At 37.8% G+C, this 15,099-nt stretch overlaps 1 protein-coding gene across 19 annotated transcripts in view; it reads right to left on the bottom strand.

Moving 5' to 3' along the window:
• The window catches only part of ARPP21 (cAMP regulated phosphoprotein 21), a 146,083-nt gene that overhangs the window by 103,450 nt on the left and 27,534 nt on the right, over positions 1–15,099 (bottom strand). For 17 of the 19 annotated variants that reach the window (XM_056337997.1, XM_056337995.1, XM_056337996.1 and 14 more), the window contains exons 2-5: positions 3,945–4,113; positions 2,038–2,243; positions 1,168–1,209; positions 148–237 (exon numbers count right to left, since the gene is read on the bottom strand). In XM_056337997.1, the coding sequence (XP_056193972.1) occupies positions 148–237; positions 1,168–1,209; positions 2,038–2,205 (300 nt within the window). In that variant the 5' untranslated portion in view covers positions 2,206–2,243; positions 3,945–4,113. The remainder of the gene's footprint in view (positions 1–147; positions 238–1,167; positions 1,210–2,037; positions 2,244–3,944; positions 4,114–15,099) is intronic. The other 2 variants (XM_056337992.1, XM_056337994.1) reach the window with 1 other exon arrangement.

Here is a 15,099-nt window from a genome sequence, read left to right as displayed (position 1 = left end):
ACCAGATAACGTCATACAAATATGTTCATTGTCGGATGTAATTTTTCCCCCAAGAAAGACATTGTTAAGTGCCCAATTAAGTAACATAATCATGCAACTGGAGATGGAGGTCAACCATGCAGATAACAGCAATGATTGCAAGTGTACCTGATTATCATGAAGATTTTCTGCTCCTGGGCGAGGGGATGACTCTTCGCATACAGCAAGACTCCGGACGAGTTTTCCTTTAGCTCCTGACTGAATAAGAGAGAGAAAAAAACAAAACAGAGAACACTACTACTGACCCCAAGTCACAGAAGCTGCACACATCAGCTGTCCCTAAGCATCCAAAGTAACTACTACCCACCCAGCCAGCAAAACTGTATCTGCCTTTAATGCAGATAGAAAAGGATTCTAAGCAACCAGTTGTTTGCCACAGAGAGTAGGTGGCAGGTTTCTTTTTGCTTTTAATGATTTCTGCTACAGTTCACTCACTTCCACCAAAAATCCTAACAGCAAAAAATGGATAATCCAATATTGAAGGTAATTTAACAAAGTTAAACTCAAAGGTTCCTTCTCTCATTTGTTTTTTGGTTGGGGTTGGGGTTTTTTTGTTTGTTTTGGGTATCCCCCCCCCCCCCCTCTGCTTCTAGTAGTATCATAACCAAGGAACAGAGACAATTAAAAACCTGCAAGTTTTACGGATCTGCACTTGGAAAATTAAAATAAGGTTTTCAGAGTATTTTTGTTCCTAAAAGCTCCTTTCCTCCCCCTTAGGGAGCTAGTCAGTCCCTGCTTCTTTATGTCAAGATTAGTCCATTAAAATAAAATCCAAACAAAAATGTTAATTACTAAAGCAAAAGGAATGAGCTTTTTCCTTCCCCAGTGGTGCACAGAAGCATGCACACTATAAAGCACAAGTGCACAGAGAGCCCAGAAGCATAAAAGTATGTTGGATAAATAAGGGGGAGCCTGACACATTTTATTCAGAGGAAGTCCTCTGCCTTTGTGCAACTAGATTATGGGGTGGGGTGGGGCGAACTAAAACCAACAAAACCAACAAAAAAACCCCAACCACCACACCAAGTGATGAAAGGCCATCATTTCAATTGCAGACACACATTTGATTGAAATTCTTTATCCTACACCATGGCATGCAATTCCAAATAAACAGAGATGGACCCTTACCTTGGATCTCTTTTTCTGCTGGTTCTGATTTGCACCTCGTTTCTGAGTGTAGCAAAAAAGAGAAGCAGTTATCCCTTCAGTGGAAAGTGTGCATGACAAGAGCATTACCAATAAATAAAAAGACTAAATCACTCCTAAATGGTACTTTAATCGGTTGGTCACTGCAAAAACAACTTCCCCAAACCCAGTCTGGAAAGCAAGGAAAACCAAGAAGCATCTCTGCTCAATTTATTCATTACAGGAACAGGTATAAACAATAAAAACACGCTGCAAAGTGGTCTGTATTTTTGCATATAATAAAAATGTAAGAAAAAGCACACTTCAGTAAATGCTCCCCCCCTCCAAATTCCTCTTAAATTGTAGTCTCCCACTTTATTTTTATATTTGATTGAGCAAAAAGGATTAAAAACCCCTCAGCTGATAAAGTCTTCTTATCAAATTACCTTCTTAGGCTTTGCATAACAACTTTTTGTTGGCAGTAACACCTACAAACCAAACCACATATCAAGTAATTATTCATTAGTATACCTGCAAATTCATGACATCAAGGTAGCTTTCTAAATCCCCAAAGAGGGAAAACAGTCAAGTATTTCACCAAGCTTTAACACAGAAGTCTAGAAATTCTCAGAAAAATTAAATAACGCAGCAGCCTAAAGAGCTCGAAAGGTATAACAAATAACACGATTTATTTTATAGGGAGATAAAAGGACTCAAAATAAAAATAGATAAACAAAAATTCAACAAAAGATAAGCAGTCTCAAAATAATGAGAGGAAAACGGGAAGAATAGGCAATGAAAGAGATCACAGAAATGGAAAGGCGATGATAACACACTGATATTTAACGCACTCATTCACCATTCCTATCTTACCTGCAGCTCTGTCTTGGCATCACTCAGCTTCTCCTCCTTCTCCTCTACTTCCGAGCTTTCAGATTTATTAAGGATACAGTTGTCTGGGTTCGTTTCAGAGATGGCATTCTCCTGCTCTTTCACAGCTTCCTCTGCTGTCTCCTGGTTCAATTTACCTTGCTCAGACATTCTTCCAGACAGAAATTAAAATAACAAGATTTGGTGACCTGAAAGGTCAAGATATCACGACACAAACACACACAAAAAAAACACTGGGGGTGAATTTTTATTTTATTTTTTTTAATGCCTAAGTAAGTAAATTCATTCCCTTTGATAAACAAATGAAAATATGCAGCTCAGGAGCAGAAAGCTATGTATGCCCCAGTTGAAGATACGCACTGAATCGTATATATATGAAGATATACTGAATCTACTGGATAACGGTAGAACTGCATCAGGTTAAAGAAGCAGAACTCCAATCTAAACAGTCTTGGTGGAGACCCTCCCAGCCCAGCCCCAGGACTGCCCGGGTACAGACAGGGACAGTGAGGGATTCTCCGCTACAGAGCTCAGTGGCACCAGCCAGGAAAGACCCATTCAGACCTCCAGGTCTCTGGCATCTCAGTGCTCCCCTCCTCTATATCTTTTTTCCCCCCTCCTTTTTTTTTTTTTTTTTTTTAATAAAATAGAATAGCCAAGCAACAAACAGAAATAAAAATGAAACATGAGGAAGAGCACTGTTTTTAGTGCTCAACCATGCATTTTGTACATTGCAGAAGACCATGGAGCTCACTACCAGTTTAAAATTTTTTTTTTTTTTTTGAAGAGGTAATAATTCAACATAAATATGAAATCTAAATTTGGCAATAAAGCTTTCAGGGTCAACATTTTCAGGCATCAAACTGACAGCTCCATTATTAAAATTGTAAGCCTCTTCCCAAACCCCATGTCACTCTCCAGCACTATGAAAATCCTACAGGAAGCCCTTGGCAGGTATTTCTAATGAAGATATCTTAACTGAACTGCATTTATTCTCAGCTCACAATGGGTTGTTGTACAGAAGCTTTAAAGGCTTTTCAAAGTTAAAGCCTATTATTATTTTATCTCTCTTTCTCTCTCTCTACCCTCAACTCCCTCTTGAAACCTCCCCCACTGATCAATTGTCAAATGAGACTCATGAATAATTTAACTTTTCTTTCCCCATCCATTTGGTTTAAGAAGTATCTTCAGGAAAAACAACTGCAGTTGAGAGAGTTATTTCAGAAGCGGTCTTTTGCAATACCCTGCCACTTCTCAACAATGAAACACTGGCTATTAAACAAAATCACACTTTGCCGTGTTTCTTTTTACAGCTTGTAATTAACATTCGACAGATCTGATATCGCTTACCTTCAGCTTTTTAAGGTATAAGTGAAAAAATAAGACATACCGAGTTTTAAGAACTTATTTTTTTCCAATAATTGCTTTTGTTTTGACACTGTAAGCAAATAAAACAACAAAACCTTTCCTACATAATCTTCTTGTTTGGGGAAGATTATGGCTTTCACAAGAAACGAGGCTACACGGTTCACAAACAAACTGACTGGAAAAGGAATTTCACAAATGATCTCCCAATCGGCCAACTCAAGCTTTGAGTTGTTCTCCATCCTCCCACCGCCCTCCCCAGGAAGTTCCGCAGTACTGGCTATTCTGAGGTTACCCCTGAAACTGGAACCACTTTGCTAAAAATGCAAAACATGATGAATGGCAAGACCTGAAACTGGTCTGTTAAATAACCCTTAATTTGTTAAGGTTTTTCATCGAGAGATGGACATGCATGCACAAGTTCTTCATGGGATATTACCTCGCAGCTCACCTCCGTGCTTACACAGTGTTCACAAAAACATTTACACTCATGGTTTATCAGCTGCACCAAAGAAGCCATTTACCTGAAAAACTGCTATAATTCCCACTGTCTTTCTAACGTCTTCTGTTGCTCTTCGCTGGTTAAGTCCACACAAATGATCAATGACAACGTGAGTCCCATGTCCCCATTAACAGTTCAGAATGCCAATCTCCATGCTGGTCCTTCAGAGAGTTTGACGAATCATAGTCAACCTGGAAAAAGACGAAAAGTAAATAATAACAATGATAATGATCATGGTACAAGGTAAGGATGCAATACACAGGACCACATTTCTAACACTAATGACCAGCTTCAAGCAAATCACTTTCACAGCTTGATCCAGCTCCACCTGTCTCAAAACCGACTGCTTCTTCTCTAATGAAGGCTTGAGCCGGCTGTTCAAGTCATAACAGCTCCTACGCAAGGAGCTAAAATTAACAATTGCATTATGCACTGAAGATTACTCACTTCAAATTTAACCTTTTTTAGTGAATTTCGGCACTTTTCATTTAAAAAAGCATATATACATATTTATATGTAAGCTCATCTGTTTGCTTCAACAGAAATCAATGAGGCCGTGAGGAAAAAGGACTTGCCTGCTTTTGAACTACGGCTTCTGCTCCAATTAAAATTTCAATAGTCAAACGCTATTGAAAAAGAAGCTAGGTGGGTGCTTTTAGAAAGTGACCTGCTTTTCCAAGGGAGTGAATCAAGATGTTAATTTAATAAGCTGAACAAAAGTTTAAATGATCAAGAATGGGAGAAGAAGGAGGATGAAATCCTGTTCCCTGAACAACGGCACCAGGAAAAAAAAAACCAAAACCAAACCAAAAACACTTTCTTTCTAGGCACCGTGTGAGTGATCTCCAGGTTACGGTTTGGAAAATAAACCTGAGAGAGTCACCTCAGCCATGCAATTTATGCTGTTCATCAGGATTGTCTTTGCCAGCTGAATAGCTGATCTGAAGGAAAAGGAGTATTTTTGGATGAACCGGACCGATTTACAAGCCACGGCCATGTGCCGAACTGTCTTGATACAGCAGGCACCTCTTCTCAAGGCTTGCGCGTGAATCACAGTTGAAGCAATTAGTGCAAATACACAAAAACAGCAAACAGGAGGAAATATGTATCATTCCACTTGGGCGGGTGGGGGAGGACCAGCCTGAAAATCATCTTACTCTAATATTAGATGCTTTGTTTCTGAGGCACAATATAAATTGAACATGGTTGCATTTGCTGTACAGTACGTGACAGCACACTGGAAATCACCACGTTAAGAAAGCTGAATTTCATGTGCCAGAAATGGAACTTAGCCTTTCACAAAAATCAAGCCCTGCCCTCTCCAGGGGCTCAAGCACACAGGGCAGATCAGCAGGCAGCTCTATGAACTACCACTGCCACCCTGCAAATTTATATACATAAAAATATTTCTTTTCCTCAAACCACTTAAAAATTTGCACTGAGTAACACAAAGTACGTCCTCTAACTTGCTTTTTGGTATTTCTTGCAGGATATTTTCAGAAATGTTATCTCATTGACAAACAGAGGATTGTGATGGGAGCGGAGGAACAATACGGAAAATTATGCCTAAGCACTCAAGCACATGCAAATGTATTTCACGGAGGAAATACTCAGAGAGAAACGACTGAATAAACCAGACTGAAAAAACCTTTCCTCATAACCATCTTCCATTAACCTTTTCCCTCACAATTCCGAAAGAGAGGAGGAAGAAAAAAAATAATAATCAAACAAAACCAACCACAAACTAAAAAACCCAGGGAAATACAGTGCAATACAGTTTCACCTGGAAAACAGCCAGCCAGGGGATAGACCACTGCAATCAAAACCCTCCAAAACCAACCAGGAAACAGATAACCGTACCAAAATCAGGAGGCAAATTATTTCAGGACTCTTCAATGTTACCATGCGCTGTGAATTAACTATTCATAAGGCAAACAAACAGAGCAAAACAAAAAACAGACAACAAACCAACCAACCAAAGGGTATCATATCCAGCAAGTGAAGGCACCTGCCAAGACTCCAATAAACAGCATTTCTGGTCTTGTGCCACAGGTGCTTAACGTAATCTTATCACATTTTACCAAAGACATATTTCTTCATAAACTGAGTTCCCCATATTGTTACACTTAAGATCTCTGATGCCAACATCATTTTTCATTGGCAATGCATGAGAAGACCATACAATCTTACATTTAAACAACAAAACCACCACATAAATTTCCCCAAGAAAACATGAGCAAGTAAAAAATAAGCTTACAATCTGCAGCTACCCTTTTTTTAAACCTGCAATGACAATGTTTCTTAGGATGTTTTTTTGAAAAAAATCCTTCATAATTATCTTCTGTGGGGGGGAAAAAAGGCAAGAAGAACCAAGACACATACAGGAGTCTCAATCAAACTTCCCTCAATATAAATTTCCTCCTCCTCCTCCATTAGGCAATTTACAAGTGATGACTAATCATTTACATACTACAATACGTAAGATACACTTTTAGTTGTTTGGGTGGGTTTTCAGAAGGAATCAGGTTTTTGTAAAAATACTTCAGGGAGAGTATAAATACCAAAAAGGAATCAGTCAGAAAATAGTCAGAAAATAGCCACTAAGCATGAGGCGTTTTGATTGAAAATACACCTCTTTCTCAAGCATTTCCAGGATATCTAGTTATTCAGCGACAAATGCACTTTTTACTATTGTCAGTCCTACAGTGACAGCACTGCTATCAAAAAACCACACTGGATTATTCCCTTTCTTGCACATCAACAGAAATGTCAGCAATGATTTGACTGTCAAAACCTTCAGTACCGAGGTGACGCAAAAGACTGAACAAATGCACTTGTGTTTTTGATCCTCAGGTAGAAACCGCAAAGCTTGTTGCTAGGCGAAAGCCACCGTCTTCATTTGCAAGCGGCAAAATTTCATAGGGGTGTGGGGATCCTAGAAGCGGTCTACAGGAGCTTGCGGCAAAATTTCAGCCTCTAATTCCTTAAACCAAACTAAGTATTGCATACCACAATGCAACAGAAAATACAGGTGCCCACCAAGCCATTTGTAGACCCATTTTAATCGAAACATAATCTCTTTATACAGAATTTATAAGCACCAGCTGATCAGCATACACTGTGGGATGGAAATGCTATTTTCTTCTGAAATTGCTTTCTCTAGTAACAGGGTTTTCACTTTAGAAACTGAGGGTACTACCAAGCTTGAGCAGCTATTGCCAGAGCTCCAAGAAAGGGATGGAAGAAGGCACATAGGGTCATATACGTTCATACAACACATACCATATAAATTCCAAGAGAAGTGTGTGGGAAGGAATACACTTAATTCAAGAATTTTAAAAAAACATACCCAGAAGAAGAGCTGTCAAAGAAGAACAGAACAGAAAAATGAGCAAAGCCATTAAGACAACCCCCTCAATGAACATCTGATAGCCGACCATCAACCCAAATTAAAGAGAGACATCTGAAAAAAACCCTAAGAGCCCACCACAGGTGAGCCAGCCCTTTCAGTATTATGTACCTGGAAATGTTTGGATGGTCTCAAAGGTATCACATACTGAAGCAGGAATTTTGAGATCCTTATGCTCCCAGTAGGTATCAACATGTCCTCTCTCAGGAAAGGAGATGAGCAGGCTTTAAGATCAAACAGCATACTTTTAACCAAGAGCAAGCAGCAGCAGAAGGCAGGACTGAACACTTCCAGAGTGAAACCCAATTATATTTTTTTTTTCTCCAAATAAAGCTGCGAAACATAGAAGTAAAATCATTTGACCCTGAACGGCTCCTGTAACTGAAAACTGGCTGATCTTAGCAGTACCTACAGGTCAGGATCCTTCTCATCCCATAATGATTCTCCACTTGCATGAATGGCTTGCAGGTACAAGCCCATGAACTGGAAGCAGAGATGTCAGTCATGATTTCCACTACGCAATATATACCTCATCCATACATATAGAGATAGCTTTGACTCATTATTGCTAACTAATGCATCAGATTCCAGGAAACCATTGGAAATAAACTATGGCATTATCTTAAAATTATCAGCATACATAACCCTCAATGCTGCCAAATTCTCATGGCTTAAAGCATTAGTTTCCAATTAGTTGACATCTACATAAATATTCCAGTTCCTATCATCAAGTAATATATGACGATCTCAGACTTCACATTGAAAGCAAAAGCTTCAACTCTCTACAGTGGCTTCAAAGAAAATCTTCAGAATATAAAACGTTGTTCAAAAAAAAAAAAAAAAACCCCAGCAAAATCAAACAAACAAACAAACCCAAACCCATAAACCCCACAAAAGCTAAGTAAAATAAATCCTGGAGTTTGAGTTTAAACACACTACTACTCAGTTGTCAGTCCTAGTCTTCAGGACCTACACCATTAGACAGCTGGTACTGCGTGTTCCTTCTCACTGTTTTCCTACATTTCCCACAGAAATACATGTACGTACTTGGAAGCTAAAGTTTGCTGCAGCGTATTAGCACAGCAGAATAATCATCCATGCCAGCTCTCACACCAAAGTGCTTTAGTATGAAAAAAACTTTTAAAATAAAATTAAAATTAAGGCTGTGAAATACACAGAATCCTACAAACTCACTGGTTGTTAAAAGACTGAAGACTAAACCTTAGGAAAAAAGAGCAAAAAAAGTATTTTTAAAGGAAATGCTTGAAGCCTTAATTTTATTTCCCACCTCCTCTTGTCTTTACTTTGTCCCCTCTCCATCATCACTACAAAAACAGATGTTTGCAAAAAACAGTTATTGCCCACATTTTTCTGCTCCTATGTGCCACAGACCTTTGTGGGTAAAAGGTTATTTAGACTTATTTACTGTTGGCACTTTAACAGAGACAGACTGTCAGCAGACACATTTTTTTTTTTTTCCAGGAGTTACAGAAACATAAGCATCTGTGTACAAGCAGCAGTGCAGAGGCCACTGACCCACCTTAAGCAGGCCAGCAAACAACCATCAGCAGCAACGGTGTCAAATTTGATGAAAACAGGGTGGATTGAAACATATTGGATCGGATCTCAGATCCTACACAACAACCAGTCGTCTTTTGAAAGAGGCAACTAGATGATATCAGGAGCAGCATCACAGCTGAAGGCTATCTTGGAATAGCACTGGCTTTCCTTCCAACCTGCACGTGAAACCCAGTATTTACAAATCAAAGCAGGGATTAATAACCAAAAAAAACCCCAGAAACAAAGCAATCTTTTGTGGTTTACACCTGATCCCTTTCTTCAAAGGGATGCTCTTGTTCCTAATAGATTGTCACTAATGTTTTCCACTTTAACTCCCTGTCAGAAGACCTCACATAAATATCATCACTTTCAGCCAAATAATAATGATGATGATGTTCCCTCTAGCTTGTCACACTTCTGCAAAGCTAGAAACTTTATCCAGGAAAGTAAATATAGATGGCTTATAGGGAGAGCCTGCTTTGTTTTAATACTTAAGAAAAGGCTCAAAAAACCCCCAATGTTCTTTTATCTGTCATGATGACCATTTGAAGTCATCCAGGATCAGCATGAAAAGATATGAGGCTTTGAGTGATCTGACTAATAAACATCAATCATACAAGTTTACCAGGAACTAAGTAACACCCAATCTTTTAACAAGCTATCAGATGTACAAATCAGCAGCCTTGGAATGAGTCGTTTGCTTTAGTCCAGCCTTCAGCACTGCCTCCTGCACTTCAAACACATGCACCAAATTGTATCTCATTCCCAGGCATAAACCTGACAAACTTCCCTAAAATCAAAGTCATTAAACTAACTGGTCGCACCGTTAGGTGTGGAAAACTACACCTGGTGGAAAGCTCCCATGACTCCAAACACAGAGACACAGTGGCTCCCAGTCTCCTTCCACTACACAGAAGTAATTTTCCTCATATCCCGTAATGAAAAGAAGAGCCAACATAGGCAAAAACACAACTCAAAGGGAAAGGGGGACTGAAACTCATCTTCCCAGATAATCAGATCTGTTTCTCAGCTATCAGAAATAATTGTATCACAAATTCCCCTTGAAAGACAGAGAGCTTTAAGGTTAGAGAGGGTCTAGGGAGGATGCTCTAGTAATTTTACTGCAAGGACGTTCAAGAACCTCACTGCCTTGCCAGACACCTTCTCCATTACCCCACTGTATGCATCAAATACTTTGTACTTTTTTCTTCTTGTGCCAATAGTTCTCTATTTTTAAATAGCTTTCCTGATTTCTCAATATTTCTCTTTTTCTGTGAGAAATAACTGCACATTGCCTCATTATTTGCTGTTAGGTTTAAAGAAGCCAATTCCTTTTAATTGCCAGTTAAACAGGTATACACTGCTTCCACTGCTATCTACATCTAGTCTAATTTTTATCAATTGACAATCTGCTTCCACATTTCCTTACATCTCTTTCACACTCTTCCTCCGCCAGGACCGCACTCGGAGTCAGATATTTCTCCACCCATTGATGCACAGTGGTGAATGCACTAGAGGAGCTCTGTTTTCACAAACACTAAAAGCCAGTTTAAAGACAACGAATATCATAAGGATATCCCAGAAGGAATACTGTCTTTCCAATATGAAACACTGATCAACAATGCAGCACAAATGAGCTCAGGTTCCCCACAGAGGGGTCTTGGCAGTGCTGAGGGCAATCAGAGCTACTGCAGAGCCTGGGAGCTGCCACAGATTGAAGTGGTGGGACTACAGATACGCAGTACAGTCTAGGTGAGATAATTAAAGTCCTTTGTGGTACACCATAATGAAATCTGGATTAATATATAGCTTACATATATTTTGTTCAAATTAAAATTAATGTATATAGTTTAATGCAGAAGTTCTTGAAACATTTTTTGTTTCTTCAAGTCAAGCTGTCACTACTCTTTCTTACTTTGATGCCTTCTCTTTAATATTGCTGTTCTCAGGTAACCATGGATTAAGTCTATTTTGCTTTACATGCAGGAACTATAAAATTAAATTAACCTATTTATTTACTCAGTTCCTCCTAAAGCTTAAGGACTTGTTTAGAAAATCTAAACATCACACACCTACATTTTGAGCATACATGCCTTTGAAGAATTCAGTCTAAGCAGATTGCAGGTTACAAATGAGTGGCCAGCTAAGCTGTCATGCCTCACGCACTAATAAACCAAGTGCCAAACTCAAATCAGCTGAGTCCAAGGAGGGGCATAAACCCAAATAACAACAAAAAAACCCAAAAAACCAAAACACAACCCACAACACTCAAACAAACAAACAAACACAACCCAAAACCCTAAATAAAACAAAGAACATAATTTTGTACAGTACTAAAATTTTTAAAAAACTGATATTCAGGACATGGATGGCCCATAACTTATGACCAATTGCTTTACACTTCTTCAAACATCACCAGTGAATGGAGGCATAACCAGAATGAAAATGCTGCAGGAACAGTCCAAGTTCCTGAATTTCAAATAGACTTTCCCTGATTTTTTTTTTCTTTCCCAATTTATATAGTGGGCCCTATATGTCATCCTACCATTTCTTGACAAATTAGGTGCATTTTCACTAGCACTAGCTTAATTGGCGAGCCCAGATAGAAAATAATTGCTAACAGCAAAGCAGCACTATGCTGATGAAAGTCCTCCGCCTAATAACTAGAATTGCCTTAGCAAACACTGACTGCAAAACAGCAAAAAGCTTTCACATAAGAACTGAAAGAAAAAAAACACAAACATCAATTCCTTCCAAAAGTCTCTTCTGATTACTAGAATTAAATGTAGTAGCTATTCCTGTTTGTCCTAATATCACTTTCCAAAACAAAATTCACCTGAAGCTAAAGAAAGTCTTCTTTCAAGAAAACAACCAAACAAAAAACCCCCTATAATTCTATATGAGATTAAAACCCAAGAAAAATAAACAAAAAAACCCAAACCATGGAACCAACAACAAAAAAAAAACCCCAACATCATATCACACACTACAAGACATTAACTCTGCTGCTCAGAAACCGTGCAATTATACTCTCCATAGTCAAAGACCATTGAAATCAAGCTTGTTTTAAAGTAGATTTTCCAAGCTCATATTCCAACTAATTTGTATAGTTATCGTTCAAGTCTCTTCTAACAAAGGCTAGACCCTTTGAGAGTTTCTAGTACAAGATTATTGTATGATTTTTTAATATATTGTTTTACTCATTTATCAACATAGGAATGCTGCCATTGCTTCTTCTCGATTGTGTTTATCAGAAAACATATTGGAATACAAATGCTTAGTTGATGGCTTTTGGTAGATGGCTTACTTGAACTTTAGTAGATTTGGGAGAGCAACATCCAGTGAGAACAGTTCATGCAAATAAAATCCCATCAAGTAAGCTAACTTTGCTAGACACCACCATTCTCCCTAAAATCTTGCAAGGGGTATAGTCAAGATTTTGGCAATTTTCAATCAAATCTGAAGATGTTCCCTATTTTTAACTTTGACTCTCCTAAGAATGATTACTTTTTCCCACCAGATCCACATCCCCCTTTCTCTCATTATTTGAAGTCCCTCTGAAGAAAAAGAAAATTAAGGCAGAGATGTTATCTTACTGTCCTAATACTACAGGGAAATTATAAACACATATAATATATATGACTATCTATATAGTTATATAAAACATAAATATATAGAAATACACAAAATGTACATTTTAATCTATTAATATTTGTATTTTATGTAAATACAGTAATCCCATTTAGCTGGTCCCATTTTGGCCAGTCTCAGGCAATGGAGTTAAGTAGTAAACACCACACATTACAAAGAGAAGCCTTAAGCATGCCATGGATTGCACTCAATGGTCTATATTGCCATGGTCTCAAAAGAAAATTAAGAAAAATGCCAATTGTAAGTGTAAATTAGAAGTTAAAATGCCTAATGATTAAATGCATGTTAGAAAATCCAGCAAAACCATTACACATTTCTGCACAACGCCCTGTTCACTTCAGTGCCAGATATCCTCAGCTCATACTCACTTGTAGAAATAACAGGGAAATCAACGTTCCTATCTTTTGACAATTCCCTTGACACCTCTAAAAATATTGTTAGAGATTCTCCCCCTGTTTTAAAATCCACCTTAAGACAGGTACTGATACACATCACGTTGCCTCATTAGCAGCATCACTACAACATACTACACATTGCAATCAATTCCTGAAGAAACAAAAAAATCCTACTATAAAACACCAATCAGGTGTCTTATACTGTCACCGTAATGGTGAGAGGAAGAAATCCTCTTTAAAAGCTTTTGCAATAGTCAAGAGAGAAAAGGCAGAAACATGGGTTGACAGAACTGGCAGCATCGGTTCATGGATCTTCAGCTTTGGCTTCTGAAAATACCTTGCCAGAAATCCTGGGGTTTCTGCATTATGTTTGCCTTTTCCAGTGGGTAATTCCAGGCTCCATGTGATCTTGTGAGCAAAAGAAAAGGCAGGAAAAGCAGTTTGATATCTGTTTGTGTTTTTCAGGGAAGAAATTATAACATGTATGAGAGAGAGCTAAGCAATTTTGTTAAAAATTTAATTGGTCACTCCACATATGCCAAGCCAGAAAGCTTCATGAAACACAAACTAATAAAAGAGAGCAATGAACACACAGCAGAAATCAAATATTCATGCCAGTATCTCCAAGGAATATGTGCTATTAAATCTAAACTAGAAAAAAAATATTTACTCAAAAAGGACATACAAAAAACAATCAGAAAAAGTGAAGGTGGTGTGGTGGTTTTGGTTGGGGTTTTTTTTGAGTACTTTAAATCTTGTTACACAGATTGAAGTCTCCACAAGTTCAAACATGATTTTAAGAAAACTTTTATAATATCCAAAATTGTGTTTACCTGCTGTGAAACAATCTGTCTTACTTGGCACTAGAAACCACTAACTACATCAATGATCCAAAAATACTGAGATTTAAATTACAGGAGAGAAGTGTGGGACTGAATTTCTATAGCCTGTAATAGATTTGATTTCCATCGCAGAATGGCCATATCATCACATTTTTTTCATTGCCATGCTCAGTATCAGAAAGCAAACAGAAATACGATTATAAAGCACAACACTGGAATGGTTGAGAAGAATATATTTTATGAAATTTGAAGAAGAAAAATGGAGGTGGTAGAACTTTGCTGGCTATGACAAACTGATATATATCAGAGACAGCTCTAAGCTACAGATTCTTTAAAGTAAAGATGTATTTCCAGGCTTGCGTCCCAGACTGGACCTTAAATGACTGTTTAAATGGGGCCTTCATTTAACAGCCTTTGGAAAACAAAAGGCTTTTATTTCAAGAAGATTCCTCTAAGATTTCAGAATTTAGTGAATACTTTGGAGCTGCAGTTGCCCTAAATTCTTTTTTAAAAAAATTCGTATCAGCTGGCTATGAATATTAGTGGTATTCAACCACGTAATCCAGTGTCCAGTGACTTTTTTTTTTTTTTTTTTTTTTGTCCCTCTACACATTTAAAGAAGTCCACCTGTGAAGAACGTAGTTTTCACCTATTCAGTCATTTTGAGTCTAGGCTGACCTTCCCCTTCCAAGAACTGAAACCATCACCTCGTGTAAAACACAAAGTCAGTTTGGTCAATACTTCTTAATATGTAATGCTCCCTATTGGAGCCTCAGGATTTATTGTGATACCTTCAAGATTTTTAAAGGCTGATGAAACATGACACAACTATGAGAAAGGGCAAGTCAATAACCATGGCAGTTCTGAGGAATTGTGATCCTTCTTGCAAATCACCCTTCCTAATAAAATAGACCTTATCCTTTGCATGTTTTATTGTAACATGTCAAAGTGCAATGGCAAGAATTTATGCTCTTTTCTTTTCTTCTGACATTAAATATTACCTGCCTATGAACTTACAGCAAAAGACAGTAGTAAAGTAGTAAAACTAGCTTACTGTACGTTTTGCTTAATTTATGATGTGATACAGCAAAACAAATCTTCTGATGAAATACTGATTTAAAAACTGTACCTACTGTATGATTTGAAACACTGAGAACAGAGAAAGAGGGAAAAATCACAGTTTCATACAAAAAAAATAAAGAAAATTAACTATTCCACAACTGGTATAAGTACTACAGTATCTCAAAATCACACAAAACAATTAAGAAATTTGCTTTATAAGAATTAATTTAAACAAAACAAACCCTCCACAAAATCCCT

Source organism: Falco biarmicus, chromosome 4 (assembly GCF_023638135.1).
Source record: "Falco biarmicus isolate bFalBia1 chromosome 4, bFalBia1.pri, whole genome shotgun sequence".
NCBI classification, from domain to species: Eukaryota; Metazoa; Chordata; class Aves; order Falconiformes; family Falconidae; genus Falco; species Falco biarmicus.
This window is presented reverse-complemented; position numbering and strand designations above follow the sequence as displayed.